At 46.1% G+C, this 21,412-nt stretch overlaps 2 protein-coding genes across 10 annotated transcripts in view; one reads left to right on the top strand and one right to left on the bottom strand.

Annotated features, from left to right (window-relative positions):
• Window positions 1–1,314: 1,314 nt before the first annotated feature.
• The window catches only part of LOC135917058 (uncharacterized), a 119,799-nt gene continuing 99,701 nt past the window's right edge, over window positions 1,315–21,412 (top strand). For 2 of the 9 annotated variants that reach the window (XM_065450550.1, XM_065450549.1), the window contains exon 1: window positions 1,715–3,643. In XM_065450550.1, coding sequence (XP_065306622.1) covers window positions 3,383–3,643 — 261 coding nt within the window. In that variant the 5' untranslated portion in view covers window positions 1,715–3,382. Of the gene's footprint in view, window positions 1,475–1,714; window positions 3,644–4,602; window positions 4,654–21,303; window positions 21,381–21,412 lie in introns of those variants that run through there. The other 7 variants (XM_070528012.1, XM_070528013.1, XM_065450551.1 and 4 more) reach the window with 6 other exon arrangements.
• Window positions 13,203–21,412, bottom strand: part of LOC135917060 (luciferin 4-monooxygenase-like) — a 30,750-nt gene continuing 22,540 nt past the window's right edge. Inside the window, exons 5-6 of the mRNA XM_070528021.1 lie at window positions 19,127–19,396; window positions 13,203–13,379 (exon numbers count right to left, since the gene is read on the bottom strand). Of these exons, the coding sequence (XP_070384122.1) occupies window positions 13,258–13,379; window positions 19,127–19,396 (392 nt within the window). The 3' untranslated portion in view covers window positions 13,203–13,257. The remainder of the gene's footprint in view (window positions 13,380–19,126; window positions 19,397–21,412) is intronic.

The following is a 21,412-nucleotide window of genomic DNA, read 5'->3' as shown; positions in this document are numbered from 1 at the left end:
CTTACAGTTTGCGCGTGCAGTAAAGTATTATTAGAGACAACCGTGCTCGGCATAAGTCCCCAGTTATAGGCCGTGTAGTTCTCTCGCGAAAACGCGTATGCCATCGCTGGCACCGTTGGCAACTGAGCGAGTTTATGCTGCTGCACCGAATGCGCTGTCTCTTCTTTCCTGTATGACCCAGAGGTAAAGAGCGCTTCTTTGGAATGTCAGCATAACACGCACAGACCCACCACCTACGGGAATGCGACCGGCAGCGTTCGGGAACAATGACCATAGTACAAGATGTTGGCACAGTGCTGTGTCACCGCTTGCCGCTTATTGTGTACGTGCCGTACGAAGTGAACAGTAGTTATCAAACCGCTACAGGGCCACAGCCTAACTATGAGAGCCCTTTTTTTCGTCCTGACTGCTTATTCTTTAAGTAGAGCTCCATCGGTAGCGTGTACATGTACATACTCGACGAGGTAAGGTATAACCCAAACTTCGCGGGATAGGATCAACATTGACTCAAATTTCACGTGCACGGCTTGAGAGGACTGAAGCTCGTGCATTTCGACTTCGAAGGCATGTCGACACATTTTGAGCGCGAATAATTATATTTACAAGTCATTAAGCTGTAGCTATCGCGTTGTCGGTTTGACAGTTGATCACGTAGGGTTCGGACAAGCTACCACGGTCGGCACGCTGATTTTGTCGGTGCCGTCGACACGAAAGTCCGTCGCCCTATATGACAACTCACACCCGTCGGTTACGTCGTTGTCGGGCCATTATGATCAAATGGTCTCAATGACACAGTGCTGAATAATCGGCCAACCATCGGCGTCCGCGTCTTGGCGGTCTCGCATCGACCCAGTGTTACCACGCCTTAAAAGAGTACATGAAGTCAGGCATGCGCTACCCCCACGAGAAACAGTAGGCCGGCGCTGCAAAAAGACTGCGTCAGCAACGTGTTTTCGAAGTGTCGCCGAAGTGTAACGCTGGAGTTTATCGATAAATTTGACAGCCGTCAATTCAAGGTGGCACCTACGTGGTTCACGGTGCAGCCAGGAAGAAGCCCTGCTTCTTTTCTATTTCAAAGTGGACTTGCAGCCTTGCACACGTTTTTGGCACCACGCTGATGTCGAGCTACCAGTAGAATTTCGACGCGGTGCATGGCACGAGCCTTTGCAACAGCGCGCATCCAATTGCTTTCTTTCCGGGGTACTTCCCCCAATATCTGGCCACGCGGCCGCGCGCGCGTCCCTTCCAAAACGTTTCGCAACTAATCCGCTAGGGCAGGGCGCATGCGCTGTCGCGCCGTGAAAAAAGGCTGATTCTGCCAAGCAACTGTTTTCCAATAAGTATCCGGTTAAATGCCATGCCACCCGCTTGTATGTGACGACATTACTTCCGCTTCATATTTCCTTGTTTGCAGGAATTTCGCCATAGTCGGGCTCACGTGGCGGGTCCTTAAAGTCCACGATTCGGTGCATTGGTGAGCGGTAATCAGTGATTTCTAAGTAATTCTAATTATTCCAGTCACATTAGAAATTCCCTTGCAACTGAACTTATGCGGTGGTCATATGTATAATTAAAGCTATAAATTTTGTACTGTATTATTTTTTCTGACTTTTCTGAGGAGGTGAACCGGAAGTGCTGCGTAAGAAACAAGAGTGTCACTCGATGCTTGTACCACTCTAGAACGGTCCATATTTTTGTAAATAGTCGGTGTTCTCTGGGACGCTTATAGCGTAGCATGAAAATAGAAATCGTATTCAAAAGCATAAACCATTTTCGAAAAGTTGGTGTCATCGACCCTTTGAACTTAGTGTACAATTAGGGGGTGCATGTCCGACGAGCTAGCGAGCGTTATCGCTTGCCATAGATTCGATTTCATTGACATTTACCATGTCGCGAAATGGCTCTGCATATAGAACATCCTGCGGTTCGTAATTTACCGAAGTTAGCGTTAGAAGTACAGTGTCTGCACAAGTACTCATCAGCGATGAAGCTTTTCGAAACAGTACCCTTGGGCCATCGGCCTGGTCTCGCCGCTTTCGTCTAACGCAGTTTCGCTAGCTCGAACGACAAGGCCAAGTGAGAGCGAGTTGTTAGGGGCGCAGCGTTACCTTCTACGAACTCAGCGTGGCTACACGCTAATTCGCAACCCGTGCGCAGCTCGTTCTACTTGTAGTCAGTGAAACATGCATTATCGCATGCGTGGGGGCGGGCAATCGTGTCCACGTGGCTGCTGCATGAAGCAGAAATCACGAAATACACATTGACAGAAACATATTCGGCACATTTATTCAGACCTCGTCATAAAGAATCGACGGAAATGCCAAGGAATAGACGTAAAGTTTAAAACATTCATTGCGCGATCACTGCGATATTTATGACGAGTGACTACTTGTCGTGAGATATAAAATAACACGAAACGGTCGCGTGTAATTAGAGTTGTGTCCGTGCAATAGCAATCAAGATATCCGTATTGATCGTGCGAAAAGCTGGTGATATGCTGGTTGGATCTACAACAGCGGCTACCAAATAATGCATTTGCCGTAGGTGACCTAATTGGGTCAAGCCTTTGGGAGTGCCTCTTGCGGCTCTCATTCGAGACTTTCTGTTGTTGGCTTTGGCAAATTCTTAATCGCTGATGATGTATATGAGCTCGACGAAGGCCGGCCTTGTACCAAATCTGTCCGTTAAAAATGGACGTCATCGGCCCTAGGGCTCCAGATGCTCGCCCCTGCTGGTACACCACGGGCTCTTCAGAATGTGGAGCCCGTGTCGTTCGATGTAGTGATTTACATATGTCATCTAGTGACACCAAAGGACTGGACGTCGGCATTCGCAGTACTTCCCTATCCGGCGCCTCCTGCGAACGGTTCTCGAACACTTCCGACGTTCCTTTCGACGGTCCCTATGATAATTTGCACAGATCAGCGAGCCGGGAAAGGCTTCTGGCTGACGTCCGCGGAGCGGCCACTTCAGCCATTCTTCTAGTTGCCGTAGTTGACGTCCTTGGACCCGGCGAAACACGCTGCGTTCGCACCCACAAACCGGTAATTCGGTGGCGTTCCAGAGGCGAGTCTCCCCAAGACGGAAGCTTTGGGGAAGGGCTTCTTGCCACGTTGGGACACCCCGGCCTGTCGCGTTGTCTTTCAAGTTCCTCGAGAACCGCGCTGCTAACCCGTGGATCCTCGAAGCTGGCAGAAGTGTCGGGTTGACGCTTGGCGCCGCTGGCTACAGCCACGTCCTCTGTCGGTGACCTTGAACTTCGCTCAAGAGAAGGCCTTGAATGTTGAGGACTGGCACCGCGAGATCTCGAATATAGTACGCTTGCACAAGCTTTTTCTTCGCCGGACAAGCTCTTCGATATAGCGCTGTCGGACATAGCCGAATGTCGAGTGTGAAGCCTAGGGAGGTGTGCTTCCGTTTGACCAGTCGCTGCGTCAGTGTGCAATACGGATCAAGTTTCGCGGTGGCGCTAGGGGCAGTGCTCGTCAGATCCTTAAAAAGTGTGTTGCACCTACTCCCCCTGGTTATTACCAGGGCCAGCGCTGACGCGCAAGTTTCAAGTGGTGTCCACGTGACATACACCAACTTCTTTCTTTCCTTCAGTTGCCCTCACCGCTATCTTGGTGGCACCGAGATCTATACGGTGAGTGTGAAATTATTCATTCTGCTATCATGGTCTGAGTTAATTCACACGTGTGCTTTTCAATGCTTGTGGGTCGCCCTCGTCTATCTTGCAGGTGGTATTTATTTTTTTTAGTGGCGCGAGCTTCGAATGACGCCCTTGTTGCGCTGCACTTTTGTTTAACCTCCTGAGGTGACCATGGAGGAAATTCTAAATGAACCAGAAAAATAGAATAGAAAAGCACTCCAGTACAAAGTAAGAAAGTAATGTAAATAAAAAAATCCAGTGTATACAATTCACCATTTCAACATTAAATCATTGCGCTTGAGGAATCCCCTCGTTCATCCGACATTAAATATTACGGTTGCAGTTGGCCAGATATTTTTTTTTTTGGGGGGGGGGGGCACAGAAGAAAGGTACGCATATTTAGTCAGCCTACAAGGGTCAGATAAGACATTTCTCGGGAACGTTCGTATAACCATTTGTGTACAAGCGTAAACAAATAGATACGCCGATACGAAGCAAGCTCCCTTCAACCTGAATCTTTTAGCGCACGAGGTTGCCAAGCCAAACCTAGGATAGTGGGCCAAAAAATCTCGCTTTATAACCAAATACAAGTTTTGTACCCGGCCTACAACGGCATTCGCACAAATAACACGACCGCGAATACAACGCGAAAGAGAGGATTTTCATTATCTCAAAAAACAACAAAAAAGGAAATAAATGCTGCAATATCGCGGCGATTCCGCAAATATGTAAATGGCGCATAAACGTGAATGCACGAGGAGCTTTATTCATTAGTATTGAAAACTGCCGCGGCAAAATAAGGTGAAAGCATGATAGCTGATGTCTTTATCAGTGCTCGGGTGGGTCTGCACTAAAGCGCCTATCGCCTTCATCAAGATTTCGATTAACACCGCGCCACCACATTGATGCGCTATAAATTAGGGGGAGAGCGCCGCAATATGCAGTGGCAAATTCCGCTTGGCCGCTCTTGCTCGACGCGACCTGCCTTGCGCATAGACGAAACGGTGAGCAGTTGAAGTTAAAAGAAAAAAAAAACTAATGGTGTCATGAACGCGAATATAAGTTCCGAGACGCGTTTGGCAGACAGAAATTTCTGGTAAAGAACTGGTTATGTTTGTACAAATAGGGCAACTGCCAATTTTGTCAGCGTTGCTCCGTGACTTGCGTACACTAACATGAAAAGCAGGTATTGCGTACGAAAAGTTGGCGACATTGACCCTCTAAATTTTGTTTCCTGATTATGCGGTCATGGTCCCAAGAGTTGGCGAGCGTGATCACTGGCCATAAATACCGCATCGTTGCCATTTTACCGTGTCGTGAGTTGGCCATTTACGAAAGTTTACGCTGCAAGCAATACCCCTATGCAGGTTCTGGTTAGTCATTAGGATAGATAGTTGGGAGTGTTGGTTAAGCATGATCTGAAGTTAAGGTGCGACAACGACGCTGGACGAAGAGGGAACACACACACACACACAGTGCGCCACTTCCAACAATGTTTAATCAGAAAAAAACGCCACTATTTTGTACAGGGAGAGCAATCGCAGTTTCTCAGTGCGCATTCGCGTTCAGGTAAAGCAGGTCATTGCGTTACAGTGATACTGATGCAACACTTACGCACTGATCACCTGCCTCAATGCTGCTTTCGGCCTCAATTTTTAATCGAACCCGTTTGTCATTGCTTCTGGCAACCAGAGCGCAGGCGTGGAAATCTGGCTTACATTTGCAATTTCTGTTTCGCCCACGTACTTTGTACCACAATCTAAAGGAATCTCAAATGATTCCTGCCTGACAGTCTACGTACTTGTTATTGTGTTTTGTGACACAGGCCGGTGCCTTGCGGAAGAGAGGATGTCGCCTGTAAAAAATAGTGGCGTTATTTCCTGATTAAACATCGTTGGAAGTGGCGCCCTGTGTGTTCCGTCTTCGTCCATCGTCTTTTCCGCGCCTTCAATTCCAATCCTGATTAGTCAGTGATGGCGCTTTTCTTCACCACAGAAACTGGCCTCAGGGCGATCGACCCGGCCCCAGCGCTTTCGCCTGAAGCAATTTTGCTAGCTCAAACGAAGAGCCAAAGTGACAATGAGCCGTTACGGGGGTAGCGTTACCTTCTGCGAACGCTGCGCAGCTGTGTGCATTTAGCAACCTTGCGCAGCTCGTTCTACGTGTAGCCACAGTAAAACTGGCATTTCATACGCGGCGGCAACCGGTTAAGTCACCCGTCCTACTGTACGAAGCAAAAAAAAAAGCTATTAATGCACATTGACTCAAAACCATCGGTGGCTTTAATTCGTCGGCGTCAGTACAATGAGCGTTGCAAAAAGCAAAGAATCGACCTAAAATAGAACACGTACAATGTGTGATTAATACGATGTTTACGGTAAGCAGTCACGTCAAATGCAAAGGAAAATGAAACGATCACATATAATTAGGAGAATTACGGCAACGCAGTAGCAATTGAGATACCCGTATTGATAATAATCAATGATTGTCAAACCTCCAATGATATAAACAAAAAGTACCGCTCGCGCTATAATCTCTGCAGCAGCCACTTCGAAATCATCTCTCTGCCTTTGGTGACCTGGATTGGGTCTAGCGTTTGGCTGCCACTCTTGCCGCTCTCCTTCCAAGTTGGCTGTTGTTGGCTCAGGCAAATTTGAGATCATTGATGATGTATGCGAGCTCGACGAAGGCCGGCTTTCTTCCACATGCTGTCCGCCTAAGTTGGACGTCATCGGCTCTTCCGGCTCTTGTGCCCCAGATGGTTTCGCGTCCTGATGCACCACGGACTCTTGCGAAGTCGGAGCCCGTGTCGTTCGATGTACCGATTTACTCATGTCGTCTATTGACACAAGCGGACTGGATGTCGACATCGGCAGTACCTCGTTATCCGGTGCCTCCTGTGAACGGTTCTCCAACATTTGTGACGTGCTTTTCGACGGCCCGTATGACAACCTGCAAAGAGCTGCTGGCCCGAAGGCATCTCTGCATGAAGTCCGTCCATCGCTTTCTTCACCCATCCTTGTAATTGTACTAGGTGACGTCGCGTGCTTTTCATCTGGTGAAAGACGCGTCGTTTGCACCCACAAATCGGTGGTTAGATGACGTTCCTTGGGTGAGTCTCCCCAAGACGGAGGCTGTGGGGAAGGGCTTCTCTGCGACACAATGTTCACGTTGGAACACTCCTGCCTGTCGCATCGTGTTTCAAGTTCTTCGAGAACTTCAAACAATCTGTCCTGTGGATCCTGGAGGCTGGTTGGAGTGCCGGGTTGACCCTTGCTGCCGCTGGTTAGCGGCCCATCCTTTGTCGGCGGCCGTGAACTGAGCTCCAGAGAAAGCTTTGAATCCAGAGGCCTGGCACCGTCAGCTTTCGAATGTTCGTTTATGCCTCTGAAGGATTTTTCTTTGTCGAGCACGTTGTTCGGCTTAGGACTGTCTGACATAGTTAAAACTTCAGTGTGAAGCCAAGAGAGAACTTGCGTTTGACCAGCCACTGCCTCAGCGCAGCAATAAGACGCACGTTTCGTCGCGCCGCTAGATTCAGTGCTCATCAGATAATAAGAAAGTGTGTCGCCCATCGTTCCATTGGTTACTATCAGCGCCAGCGCTGCCACACAAGCATTAACAACGTCCACGTGATATCCACCAACGTCTTTCCTTACCGCTATCTTGGTGGCACCGACAGCTACAAAGTGACTGTGAAATTATTCATCCTGCTTTCGCGCCCCGAGCGCATTGACAACGCCATTGAATGTTGGTCCTTTTTTATCCACTGTTATTTACTGATGCGCATTTAGTTTGATTTTCTTCAGTACACCAGCCTGCCTTTTAAGCATCGTTCATAAAAACGCAACTTCGACCGTGGGCTTAGTTCTACTCACTTCTTCGTGAAACAGTTGGTCACGTGATTGCTGTTCTTGCTGGATTACCCGGATCCCTATTTGTGGACTGTATAAAAATGCGATTGTGCACTGCTCTTTCCTGAATTCATTGTTTCATCTTTGTGCTAGGCTGCAAGCATACGTGGCTATTATAGAGAGATTCTTCATTCATGCAATCTAACCTAGATTGAAGAAATACTTGCCATTGCATGTCCATGTAAAAGGTTTCGAGCAGTATAAAATGATGCCGGTGTACGTGGCACCGTTTTTTTTTCTGGGCCTCATAGGATCTGGAGATCTCGGAAGGCATTTCGGCACAAGGAAGTTGATGCAAAACCTGTCCTCGAGTACATTCGCGAGGCTGTAGTAATTTTTTCTCGAAGTGCATATAGCACTGTTTTCTGTTAACTGCGTCGCAAAACACGAATGGACGTAGTGGTTACTGTGCAGTATTTATCCGCGGTCATGTAGAGCAGCTCGTCTAGGGACAGACGAACCGAAGCGCGTCCTCCTTAGCCCTTGTGTGGTACCTAGGGTAAGGTAGATTCCGTCAGGCGAAAGTATCCAGATGTCTATCTCTCACTTCACGCATGCATCTGACTCTTTAGCAAGTACGAGAAAGGAGGCCTTGTCAGTAATGAGAGGTCAGTGGTGATTCGGGAAAGTTCCACCGAGATCGCGAAGCGATCACGCGAAGATCACCCTGGATTTCCCCTGGTCCCGAGATGTAGCCAAATCAAATTAACGAAAAAAGGGAAAACCTCTACCTGCTAAGAAGCACAAACAGGTTTAAAGCCAATGAAAACAAAAAAAAATAGGGGTTGCAGAATACCCGAAGCCCACAATTTAAGATAAAAGTCAATGGGAAAAATAAAGGGAGGGCACGGTAACTCCTAATGTCATAAGGTCGGGTCTGCGAGGGCACAAGGACCTCGCGTAGAGCGTTTATTGAGAAGGAATCAGGAAGGTGTGAATGAGAAGCACAATTGCCAGCTAGCAAGTGCCCGTAGAGGAAATGCAGATGGCAGGCTTGATTCAGCACCAGGTACTCGAGGCCATCAATGCAATCGTGCGAAAAGAATGGCTGCAAAACTAATACAAAATTAGTAATGACATGCCAATCCCCACCAGAATGGCAATGTCTCAACCAGGCGGATGGCCATTGCCTACGAAGAAAGCAACAACAAGCGCAATTATAAAGATAAAAGTTAGAAGAAAGGAAGAATTTAGAAACACTAGAAATACTAAACTTAGATGAAAAGAGACCACTAGGCGAAACAAGCAGAATGGGCCACTGAGCCATAGCTTTCGAGCACCCCTCGCAATCAATACCCGCCCCGCAGCTCCGCACCCATGGTTGTGGCATCAGAACTTGCAGGTGAGAGAAAACAAAGCGAGCAGAAAACAATGAAGACTATACAAAATGAAAAAGTAAAGAAAGAAAAACGAAAGTTAGGATTCCAACTGCTGAATGCGGCTATATGGAAACTTGCCCTGGCAGTGGTCAGGGGTATGCGCCTGCGGGCCAGGTATGTTAGCGTACCCGCTACTGGGGCTTGTATTTAAGACATGGCGCACACGTGAACGCCAGAACCATGGCCCCACGCCCCGAACGGCATCGGGATGGCACACACGGCAAGCTCGAGTCACCATTGACGCCGTTTTAATTAACGTGTTCCTTAAAGCTTAATCTCAAATCAAAGACGACGCCTAATAATTTCATTTTATCTTTTCTTTGGAGCCTGGATCACCCATAAACACTTTAAGTGCGTTCCCCTTCCTTGCGATACAGCCATGTGGGAATGTTACGAAGAATGGCTTCGCGGCGTTAATCTCCATTCTGTCATCCCGAGCCCAGCTGTTCACCTCTGTCAAAACCATTTCAGCAATGTGCTCAATGGCGGCACGGTTCTTACCCGGAGTTACAATGATAGTGTATCGTCGGCGTACGCCTGGATAAGTACTCAAGGAGGAACAGGAATCTCCAGCAGACAACAAATCCCTACATTCCAAAGGAGTCGGCTCACGGAGGGCCCTGAGGGCTACCGAGCGTCGCTCTTGGGATCGCGGCCTTTAAACTTTCTGTGTACGTTTCCGTCGTGGCTGACAAGGTATCCCCAGAGAAATATTTTTCCAAACTCGCTTCTGTGATGCTTTCAGAGCATTCATGCTGGTGTGCTGAAGTGCGTGGTCCTTCTTTTCAATAATAGCCCCCACAGAAGACCATAGGTTTTAGTCCAGGGTACTTCACCGGCCACTCTTCAGCTGGAATGAAATCGGGTGTGAGAACGCTACTGCACTACTGTGTTGTTGATTTGTTCTTCGAATACTGTGATGTGACACCATCCTGCTGCGAAGTCCAAGGCTACCCGCCGAAGTGGGACAGGTATGAGGCCAGTGAATTAACCTCTAGAATATACTCAGTGTGCGTGATTCTCGATCTTTGCACATTTTCTCACAAAAGCAAGAAAGATGCGGCCAGTGCTGGCTGTCCCAGCCCAAGCCAAGACAGACACCACATGGGAGTTTCGACAAACTATCGAACCGGCTGCATCAGGAAGCTCTCGCGTCGGAACAGCCACACTAGAGCTTTAAGGGCTGGGACGGCCATCTACCGTGAAAATTTTCTCATCGGTGAAGGCAGTTGTCGAGTGTTTCCCATTCACAGCCCTTGCCAACAGCAGCCGGCAATTTTCTCATCTTTCTTTCTTCTGCACCCACGTCAGTGCATGCTTTTTCTGGAACTTGTAGGGGAATACCGTGAGCTCCCTTCGCTGCACTCTTGTCATTGTTGTCGCCAACACATTTAGCTCCAATGCCAACGTTCCGATGTTACTCCGTGAGTGCCATTCGACATTCTTCCTTACAATTGTATTAAGGTGAGAAGTGGCCACAGAGGCTGGACAACCACTGTGAAGCAAATTTTTAGGGGTGAAATGTTTCAGGGTGCAGCGGACAATCTTAAGGTAAATGTTTTAGAATTTTGGTGACCATGGATGGAGACTGTTAAGCGCCGGTCAATGCCAAGATTGCGGGTAGAAGCATCCAGGGCGTGACATTTTCAGAGAAATAAGCAAACCACATAAACAGAGTCGATGTACGCAAGAAAGGCTGAAGAAATGTTTCACAAAATGATGTGGACAAATAATAAGTAAATCAAAGGCAGAATTATCAATCAATACGTGCGGCTTTAACTATGGCGCACCCTCTACTTTCAAGGAAATGTTTTGGCTATTAGCCATATAATTTGACTCTAGCATGTTTACATATATTTATTTATGTCTTGCACGACTGTATACTCTTTCTTAGTGTACACATAAAATAGCAGCCATCCCAAAACACGCCATTGCCATGACACTGTAGACGAGACGCAACAGGGTTTGCTGCATTTTGAGGATATTTGCAACCCTCCGCCACTCATTTCTCAAGCTGTGACACCTCATTTTATTCGCATCATGCTAATGCATACGATATGCAAGTATAGTACATGATTTTACAAGTAGAATTGCTCTCCTTTTTAAAATATGATTGCTTGATAGAACTTTTTCATTGCCTCAAATAAACAGTGGGGCTACGCGCATACCCCAGTCATTCTGGCACCGTCACTGCGCCGCTATTATAAAGTCGTCGTCCTAATGTCGTGGTGATGGCTGACCCTTGCGAGCCTGAGTCATAGCAGTAAGACCCGATCTCGGAGAGACCGTACCTCGCATATAGCCAAAGCAATCAAAATCTTAGGATGAGCACTACAGCTTCTAAATAAAGGTGTCTTCAGCAATGCGGTGAGTCGCTATATTGCTTTAATTCTAATCTCATTAGCGTCGACTGTCATCTTATTATTGGTTTTGCCGAAAGTTGTTTTATTTCTCTAAACATTTCGCTATTCTATTGTGCTTGTTGCAAATAATGTTGAAATACCTATTATCCGTATGCCCATTCTCGCCTTCGACACGTTCTTTACGCATTTCGTTCTGTCTCATCTATTTGTGTTCTCCTACGCTGATGTCTTCACAATACAAGAGGACTGTGCTCCATGATCGTTTGACGCTCATGGTTGTTCGCGCAGAATCACATACATTCTTGTCTTCGGGTCACGGAGATTGATGCTCCGTTGAATTTAGTTGCTTTCGGTGCCAGGTGGTTCGGTTTGTCTCAACAATTGCATGGGCGGAGGGGTTACCCTGCGCTATAGGGCGGAAAGCTCATTAGTAGGCGTGTCGGATAATTTTTCTGCAGGAAACATGACTATCCTGGTCATATGCAGCATACCCTTTGTGAGCCAGCGATACACGTTTCTTACTCATTCTTCAGACGCACACACAAAAACAATCCTACACAATTTCTGGTATAGCCCGGAACATTTAGTGGGTAAAATTTGATTTGAAAAGAAGCGTTTGATTCCTAAATCTTTATTTAAGCTGCTGTTTTTTTAGCTGCACTGGCCACATTTACTCTGAACCAGGTAGACTAATGCTCTCCTGTAGACCCAGTTCATAAACACATTGATTACTATGTAATTCGGGTTCTGTATGGTCAGGCCTACAAGAATTCCCGATTCTCTAGGATAAATTGGGACGGCTATGCCATGCCACCCTAATCAGACTAGCTGGTGGGGCACAGTCTGTACACTCTGTACATTTAAAAACCATCATGGGTGTATAAAAGGTGCTTGGATATCCAAAGGATAACGCCCACCTGATCATACCTGCTAGAAACGACCCGAAAAATACTATAAATGAAATTTCGACTCGCTGTCAAAATTTCTTGTCAGATATTTCATTGCGCTCAAGGTAGTCAAAAGGAAAAATTCGAGGACATCTACGCATTTCTTATGAGCTCCAAATGTGACAGCATTTTATGTCCAATTTACCACCGCTGATCGGTCCTTCGAGTTACGAACTCCTCGAGGTCGAAGGCTTGCCTTGAGACTCTTGGCGCGTTTTCATTTGGTCGTACCGACGCGCAGTTAGAACACAGGCAAGAGCTTGTGCGGTTAAGGAACGCCCGGAGAACACAGGCTTCCAAGGGTGAGAGCCATGGTGACGTAGAGAAACACGTGGAATCGCGATGGCGCGCTCTCCCTTGACGCAACACTGACGCGCTAACGGGGATGCATTTCTTCCGGCATTAGGGGTCCCCTTCTGCCCGCTCTTCTCCTTTGAGGCGCGCTCGTGGTATTTCGCAGCCAATGTGTCTCCATCGACGCGCGCTCGTTAGTGGCGTCCAAGCAAATGGGAAATGAGGTGCCATTTTGCTCCTAGAGTTGACAGATGCCGTCGTTTACGCTCAATAAGCCATTTGACGGCTTCGTACGACTAAGGAGTTTTCAGGTACGCCTTTCCACATCCCTCGTGTAGATAGAGCTCGACGTCGTGTGCGATAATTTTTAGGGCTCTAAAGATAAGCGTGTGACCCATGGGACGAGCTGACATTATTTCGGTTGTAAAACTCGAGATTGTACTCGCGAACGAGATTGTCCGGCTATTAGGAAGACTACTGCTATATTAGCATGTATAAAATAGCTGCCATTTTTGTTTTGACATATTAGCGGTCCACTTTGGCGAAAATTGTAACAGGGATAGACAGGTTAGGTTCACTGGCGAAGAGCTTTTACCGGGTGAGTCGGGAAGTGGTTAGGCTAATTCCATCGTTTATTGCAAAGTCGCATTCCCTATGCAAATGTCGTGCGCATATGATGGACAGGCCAGTGTCAGGTCGATTGCCACGTGGTTACTCGCGTCCCGCGAGAGAGCGAACCAAGGTGGCTCTTTTGACTTTTCCGGTGTCCGTCTTTGGTAGTGAATCCAGGAAGAAGACACCGCCGTAAAGGTGCTTCTGTAAAGCGTGGATACCTGCAAGGAAAAGGAAATAACTCTTGGAAAATGCTGTGCTGGTAATGCAAATGTGCGAAACAAAATAAGGATGTCATGCTGTGCCCTACACCAGAGAATTTGAATGGCCATGCCGGCTAACCGAGCTTTGACATTCCAATGATCAAATCAACGCACGTCTTAGGACGTGATATCCAAACTACATTAACGTAGCCAAGGGGAGGGGGGGTCAACTCTTCCCCCGAATTTTCCAGATGAACCCCCCCCCATCCTCCTTTACTTATGAACAAAAAGTTTCAGGAGGCGAGCTCAGAATGAGCGACATGGATGAAAGGGAAAGGCTGAATGTGAAACAAGTCGAGGGCTCGCGGTGCTACGAAGAAAGGGGAGGTGGATTGAAGGGATCGCCCCATGCGTTCTGGGGAAACCCTTTCATTGCGGAAAGAATTTATGGTGGTCAAACTGGCAGACACATCAATGAAAGACTAAAAGAGCACGAATATAACGTCACTATAGTACCTCGCACCATTTGGACATTCATTGCCGAGATTGTCTCTGCAAAACTCGCCGTGGTTCCTCAGTGGCTATGTGTTGGGCTGCTAAGCACGAGGTCACGGGATCGAATCCTGGCCACGGCGGCCGCATTTCGATGGGGGCGAAATGCGAAAACAACCGCGTACTTAGATTTAGGTGCACGTTAAAGAACCCCAGGTGGTCGAAATTTCCGGAGTCTTCCACTATGGCGTGCCTCATATTCAAAAAGTGGTTTTGGAAAATTAAACCCCATAATTTCTGTGATTGTCCCTGCAAACCACTGTTTGCAATCTAATCTAATCTAATCTTCTAATCTGTATTGGGCTCATCGCAGGACATCAAGGGAGATTGTCGAGGCCAACAAAATTAAGATGTAATTTAATTGAAAGAAGGCAGATAGGTCGGCCTGAGTTTAGCTAAAAATTAGAGGAAAGGTGCGGGAGCAAGCCATCAGCGTCGCAAATCTGAAAAAGTCATCATTGTCGCTATCTGAAAAAAGAGATACGATTCCTTGGTTTAGCGTTGTAACTATTGAAGTCTAAATTCTGATCAAGTCTTAGAGAGGGTTCATCGACACCATGCACCTCTGAATGTTCTTTTTTGTCTTGTTTGTACCCACTCGTGCGTTGTATGTTTATAGATGCGTGCGAAATTAATATATAGTTGAAAGTAGCGCTGTCTCTGTGTATCTGTTTCTTTCTACGTCCTCGTTCAGTCGCACCTACGCATTCTATCCCGCACGCGCTGGGGAACAAAGTAATTGCCTTGTTCCCATGAATTTGAATTTCGCTTCTTTGACTCTGATGATGTGCGACGGCTCAGGAACGATCCTACCCTTAGCCCAATGCCTAATGGCGCCTGAAAATTTCTAATTATCTATTGAGTTTTCGTGGAAACCATTGCGTTTGCAATGGCTACCTCTTCTGCTGTTTCGAAATGCTTGTAAGGGGTTTTGGGGTGTGATCTACGATTACTGCCGCGTAGCTATTTCTATGTGGGTATTGAGCCGCATCTACGAAGGTTGCTCTATCATCTGAGCCATCGCTTTGGATAATTTTCTCTTTTCTACTTGTTCTTATCTGGTCTTGTTGTAACCTGGATGCATGTCACACTAGAAGTTTCTCTCGCTCTCGTCCTCTTTTCCCCGTATAGATCTTGGTAACTCATTCCTAGCTTGCGTAGTACATGTCGTCCCGTTTTGGTTTTCGTCAGTCGTTCGTATTGAGATGTTTGTCGGTCTTCAAGAGATTCTGTTCAGTGTATTGTTCAGTCCTAACTTTAGCATGAGTGGGATTCCTCTGATGACTCCTTTGGCTGTCCTGTCTGGTGCTGTCTCGTAAGGATCGGTCTTATAAAACTTGCCGTTTATTCATGATATGTGCTACTTTCTGATATTTGATTGCTCGTTCTTGATCCGATGTACGGATCATCACAATATTTTGATCATTGCTGGGGGCGGAAAATATCCTGCTCCCTTTTGCCTTGAAGGAGGCCTGCCGCATCCTGTATCGCCGCTGATAGTTGAAATATACTGTGCTCGGATATCTTGACTCCTCCACGTGGCCTCACAACAATCTTGTAATCCCATCTTCAGAAATCTGGCGTTCTGGATACCTTGCGTATTTTCTGTAGCCTGGCTTTGCTGGTGTTATCGTTGCGCTTGTCGACTCACGTTGGCGACAAGGTGCTCTCGCGATGTCGGGAGGTTTCTTCTGTGCCTGACCTCCTCCCATCCATTGCTTATAACATTTTTTCCTGGTTTGCGCCACGCCCCTCTAAGGTGACTTCAATTATTGAGAGAATGATCGGTAATTGTTGAAGAAGCCTGCTCTACGGAATGAGGCCTCGCGGCCCTCCATCCACGAGGTCAGAAAAGTGTCGTAGAGGCCTGTAAATAGAGAATACCGCCTCATTTTCGGCATTCGCTTGCTCCTGGGAACGAGATGAGAGCATTGTTGTGGATATTCGGTGGATTTTGGTACTTTGCGCTGCAAAAGCAATCGTGGAATACGGAGCCGACGGGAATTGTGTCTGCTTTGCTCCGGCTCCTTCACCCCAAGAACAAATGTGTCGAAAATTTAACGACAAAAGAACAAGGTCGCGTCACTGCCGGATCCGTCGGCACCAGAGGGCCTTGGCCAATCGCATAGCTGAGTTTCACCTACCACGTCGTAAAATGTGCTACTTGCTGGTAAGAGTCAATTCCGAGAAAACGTCTCTGAAGTCTCAAGAATAGGCGAATGTCAGGAGACAATGATACTTCAAAATCACTAGGAGCTACTGGCCTCTATTTTACTGAGACTTGAGCATGCCGTAATTTTGAATCAGGCTTCTAACACAGAAAGCAGCGTTGCTTCGAACTGTCTGCCTTCTGGACTTCGCGGTGTAATTACATAAGCTCATGCGTGGCGGAATGAGGACTACTGTACTACGGTCGCAAGTTCGCTGTAAGCGTCTCTTCAAGCAGGTCAGACAGCAGACCATCGAGAGTGAAACTTGCATGATCCGATGCTATCGAAGTTTCAGCGCAAAGGTTCATTCCTATATTTGAAATGTAGAAGTAGTGAATACCGACAATGCAGGAAATGCGATCGAGTAACAGGCGACTTGCAAAATCTTCCGTACATAGCCATGGATGAAGAACTGAATAGAAGATCTGGTTGAAAACAATGCTTATCTCCGGGGTGACAAGGCATGCAAAAAGCATCTTTTTGCTCTTTGTATTTATTTCCAGCGCATTTCTTTCTCTTCAGGTATTCTCCGCCAAGTAACATAAAGAAAACACTAGTATTTTTTTCGTTCACAAAATAAAGAAAAAGCGGATAGAGGTGGAGTTTTGTGTGCAATTTGCAAAAATACAAGTTAGGTCTTTTGTCCGACTGGGCGCCTAATATGTTTCACTTATTTCATGCACAGTATCAACCACAAAGGGGATTTTAGCACAGAAACGTCATTCATCCCTCTAAGTACGGTCTCTCAACGGGAGGAGCGTGACCTCAGGGGGTTTAGAATTTCTAGCAAAATTTATTCTTCTCATGGTTCGCGAACCTCCACCCTGACGCCGAAAGGAAAGGTACTGTCGCAATTCAAGTGCTTTTGCTATCATCGAAACCTAGGAGATGGAGTAGGGCGCTTGGAGTGGCGTATGCGAAGCTGTTCATTGACATCAACAATAGCAACAAGAATCTGTTCTTCTGCGAATTCGCGGACCACCATGTATATATATATATATATATATATATATATATATATATATATATATATATATATATATATATATATATATATATATATAATCATAAGAAACCAACCAACACTGACACCAAGTACAACATAGGGGAAATTACTGGTGCTTAATAAATGAACTACATAAACGATACATTAATGGACATTAAAGTAGGTGCAAACAGAACTTGCCGCAGGTGGGGACCGTAACCACAATCGTCGCATTTCGCGAAGGCCGGGACCCTCGGTTAACCCCGTTCTTCTGGTATATATATATATATATATATATATATATATATATATATATATATATATATATATATATATATATATATATATATATATATATGTGTGTGTGTGTGTGTGTGTGTGTGTGTGTGTGTGTGTGTGTGTGTGTGTGTATTACAATTCGAGAACGCCTGAAGTAGGCTCTATCAATTATTTCGGAAGCAGAGTTGACTCCATGGTGGAATTTCACTGCTCGAAGCTACACAGTGAGCGGAAAAACTCTGTAGTGTCTCGCACTCAGTATGATTCATTTTTAACCCCGGAGGTTGAGTGCGGGGCACTGAAAGCCCACTACACCGAAAGCGAGGTACACCAGTGAGGTCGAACTCAGTGCCATCCGAACACTTGCCCCAGTGGTCGGAAATCGAGCAGGCGACCTGGCGCCAAGCAATAGGAAATAACAGCTGCTGTGCCACATTGGCCTGTATAAACATAACTGCGTAGGAGAAGCTGTTAGCTACGTCTTTTCATGTCCTCGTAATCTGAGCTGCATCAGAAAACCTTGAGTCTGTATTCACGGAAATCGCGATTTCATATCCAACAAATGACTATAGCAGAATGCGCGTGTCGCACCATACGTCTAGACATAGGAAAGTGGACCTTGTTGAGAGGAACTTAACAAATGATTGAAAGAGGCTCTCTTAGTAGCTCTCGTTCAATCTCGATTATGTCCAAGAGAATTCTATCGTCATAAGAACCTCTGTGCACCCGTCACCACTGCTAGGAGAATTCGAATATAAAGTTTGCAATTTCGGAGCGAATTCCATGATGAATATAAAGGGCGAAGAAATAAAAGAATCTTCAAATACATTTACTACAGACCTTTGTGAAAATGCTATTTTTTTCGCCAGTCAGACGTACACAAAAAAGGCAAGTTTACGACACTGTGCGTTTAAAGTAAACTTGAAAAAACGTACAGCAAAGTTAAGCTTCGCGGTAATCATAATTCTGTAATATGTACAACAATCTTTTTCAAAAGTGTCGCAACTACGGTTATTTAATGTTCTTACAAACAAACAATGGTTTCTGCGCATGTTCCTGGAGCAGTGACGCCCTCACCATTCCTCCGTACACTAAGAAGAGCCGTCCACTGGACACAGTAGTGTCTGGTGGTGGCAGGTACTGCTATGGTTTAATTTTTAGTGAGGATTTCACATGGCAGTTCGAGTCGTAGAGATGCATGAAAATATAGTAGAGTATGGATACTTGAGATCATAGTCCCGGGTAGCCATCAGCACCATCAATGACCTCGTAACAGTGCCCAATTTCAACTTTTGGTTTACTTCACAGCGTGGCGAATACGCTTCACCGCAATATTTTCGGCATGCTTTGCCGCTTCATACGACTTTACTGGGGAGAAGCTGATTATATACAAAAAAAAACCGACGAGGAGCATGTTCATCTCATGCGCATTGCCGTGCGCTTATCACTATACAAGAACACCGGCACGGCCTTTGTTAAAGCGCGCCAGGGGAGCTAGAAAGAACCGTCTAAAAAACATCATAACTGATGAGTGATTTGCACTTAAAACCCGTTCCGAATACAATTTGCAATTTTCCGTGGTTCAAATATTTTGAATAGTAAATGCGTCTATGGATCCAATCGAATACGAACCAATTTGAATGGAATTTCGAAGTTTGTATTATTCGCTCACCACTAGCCGTTATGGCTACTGTTATTTGCTCAGCAAGCACGCCCGTTGTTTGTGACGCATAACTTACTCGCTACTGTTGCTTTTATCTCTTCGGCGAGCAGCTTTGAGTCCTTCTTGCGGCCCTCGTCTGTGAGCACCACTGCCGCCGCCGGTGCCTGTACGTAGTGGGGATGCGGGATTCCCACAACTGCCACCTCGGTGATATCAGACGCATATTGGCGGAGAAGAAGCTCTTCAAGTTCGGCGGGAATCACGAGGTCATCCATGCAATCGATCATCTGCTTTAGGCGCTCGACGAAATAGATCCGGCCATCTTCGTCGTAGTACACTGCGTCACCTGAATGATCATTGCCATGAGCCTCCAGTCAAAATGTAGAATTTTGTTTCTGTGAATTAGTTTACTTCACCAAGTTTGCCACGAGCCTAATTCAGTACACCACTTCTACCACATGAGATGCTGCTATAACAGTAGTCTACAGCAGACTAAACAGGAGGAGGAGGGATAAACATTTATTTTTGAAACAATATCCCGCGGTAAGCCCGGTTCTACTCTCGGTGGGAGGCCTCCTCATTCCAGGAACCCTCTGGCCTTCGCTGCCTCCTTGGCCTGGCGACGAGGCGTCATTGTTGTTGCAGGTCCTGGGAGATGAGCTGGGCCTCCCACGTTTCTATCACATCTTCGCTTTCTTGTCTTACGTTACAACAAACACTATAATTATCATATCAAGCAGCTATATTTAATGGCATGTCAACAATGCACTAGCAGCCTCTCTCAACAGCCAATGATGAATGTTCCCTCCATGTTTGAATAAAACGTTACTTTGCTGATGCAAATATCACAAAGAAGGGGTGCACTAGTTTGTCCGAAAATTTAGCAAGAAACAGCAGCAATCGCCAAATATGAGGATAAGAACAGCTTATTACACAAATTGTTTAGCAGGAAATAATAGATGGCGTCTTCTACAAAGTACATGCTGGCTGACATCGGCAAGAAGATGCACTGCATACGAAAGGATGAATTTCCGGGTTGCTTCTGTCCCAGAGACCACCACTCAGCCCTTAGTAGTTACCCAATATGCATAACTTGTTTGGCTTCAAGACGAAAAATGCCTGAGTTTGACAAAGGGCTGACCGTTAATGCAAATGATTTGTCGACTAGGCAAAGTGATCTATGGGGCATATATTCAGTGAACTTCAGTAAGTTCATTGTTTTTAACCATTTTACCTTGATATATTTCATCTGCGAAAGTTAGTTTAGAGTAAAGTACAATGCCCGAAAACTTGTGCTCTTCATTCACAACTATTTGTTGCCCATGAGTTACCATGCAGGGTTCTGCAATGAACCCTTTCTTCACTGCGGTAAGTACACAGGAACTTTTATTGCGGCCCACTTAAATCAGTGTTCGCCTGCCCATTTGGACACATTGTTCAAGCCCTGTTGTACTTGTTTGTCACACATTCCAACGTTGGAGGATTTGAAGCCTATTTGAATGTCGTCCACGTAGACTGAATAAAAAATGTCTGGTGCTAATAAAACACGAAGCATGTTCATCTTGACGCCAAAAGAGCGTGCAGCTAAACTCTCCTCGCAGGGATACACCAGTTTCTTGCATAAAAGCGATTTGACAAGTGGCTTTCTATTATGTTTAGCATATTTCCACGAATGCCCATTCCCGACAAGTCTCAGAAGATCCCGTAACGCCACGTTTTGTCATACGCCTTTTCCATGTCAAGGACATAAGAAAAACTGCTTATGCACAAAGGCATCGCTGAGATTTCCTTCAATGCGCACAAGAGGACCACTTGTGAACCATCCTTCTGCGAAGCCCCACGCATTGGGATCAAGCATATTGTTGAGTTGAAGGAAATGTATGAGTCTACGATTAACCTTTTTCTTTTCTCAAAAAGCTTACACAGCAACTTCTAAGAGCTATATGGTGATAACTTTCCGCCAGGGAAGGGTCTTTACCATGCTTCTAAACAGGGTAAACTATCGCTTCTTTCCACGTAGATGGAAAAGGTCCAGCAGCCCAAGTAGTGTTGAAAAGTGCGAGTAGTGTAATTTATGTGTCAGTGTGTAAGTTTTTGATCTTGACATATGTGACTCTATCAGGTCCTGGTGCAGAGCTCTTGCATGCAATCAAGGCACCTCTCAACTCGGTAATACTCAAAGGCTGATTACATAGTTCGTTTTTCTGCATTCACGTACGAATTGCTTACGTGCTTCTATTTGTTTGTATTTAAGGAATGATCGAGTATAATGGATTCAGCTTGACAAACGCTCAAAATGCTTCGCGAGAGAGTCTGCCTGGCCTTGCAAGGTATTCCGCTCGTTGTTCATCAGAGGCAACGG

This window comes from Dermacentor albipictus, chromosome 10 (genome assembly GCF_038994185.2).
Source record: "Dermacentor albipictus isolate Rhodes 1998 colony chromosome 10, USDA_Dalb.pri_finalv2, whole genome shotgun sequence".
Lineage (NCBI taxonomy): Eukaryota > Metazoa > Arthropoda > Arachnida > Ixodida > Ixodidae > Dermacentor > Dermacentor albipictus.
The sequence above is the reverse complement of the archived record's forward strand: the minus strand, read 5'-3'. Positions and strand labels throughout refer to the sequence as shown.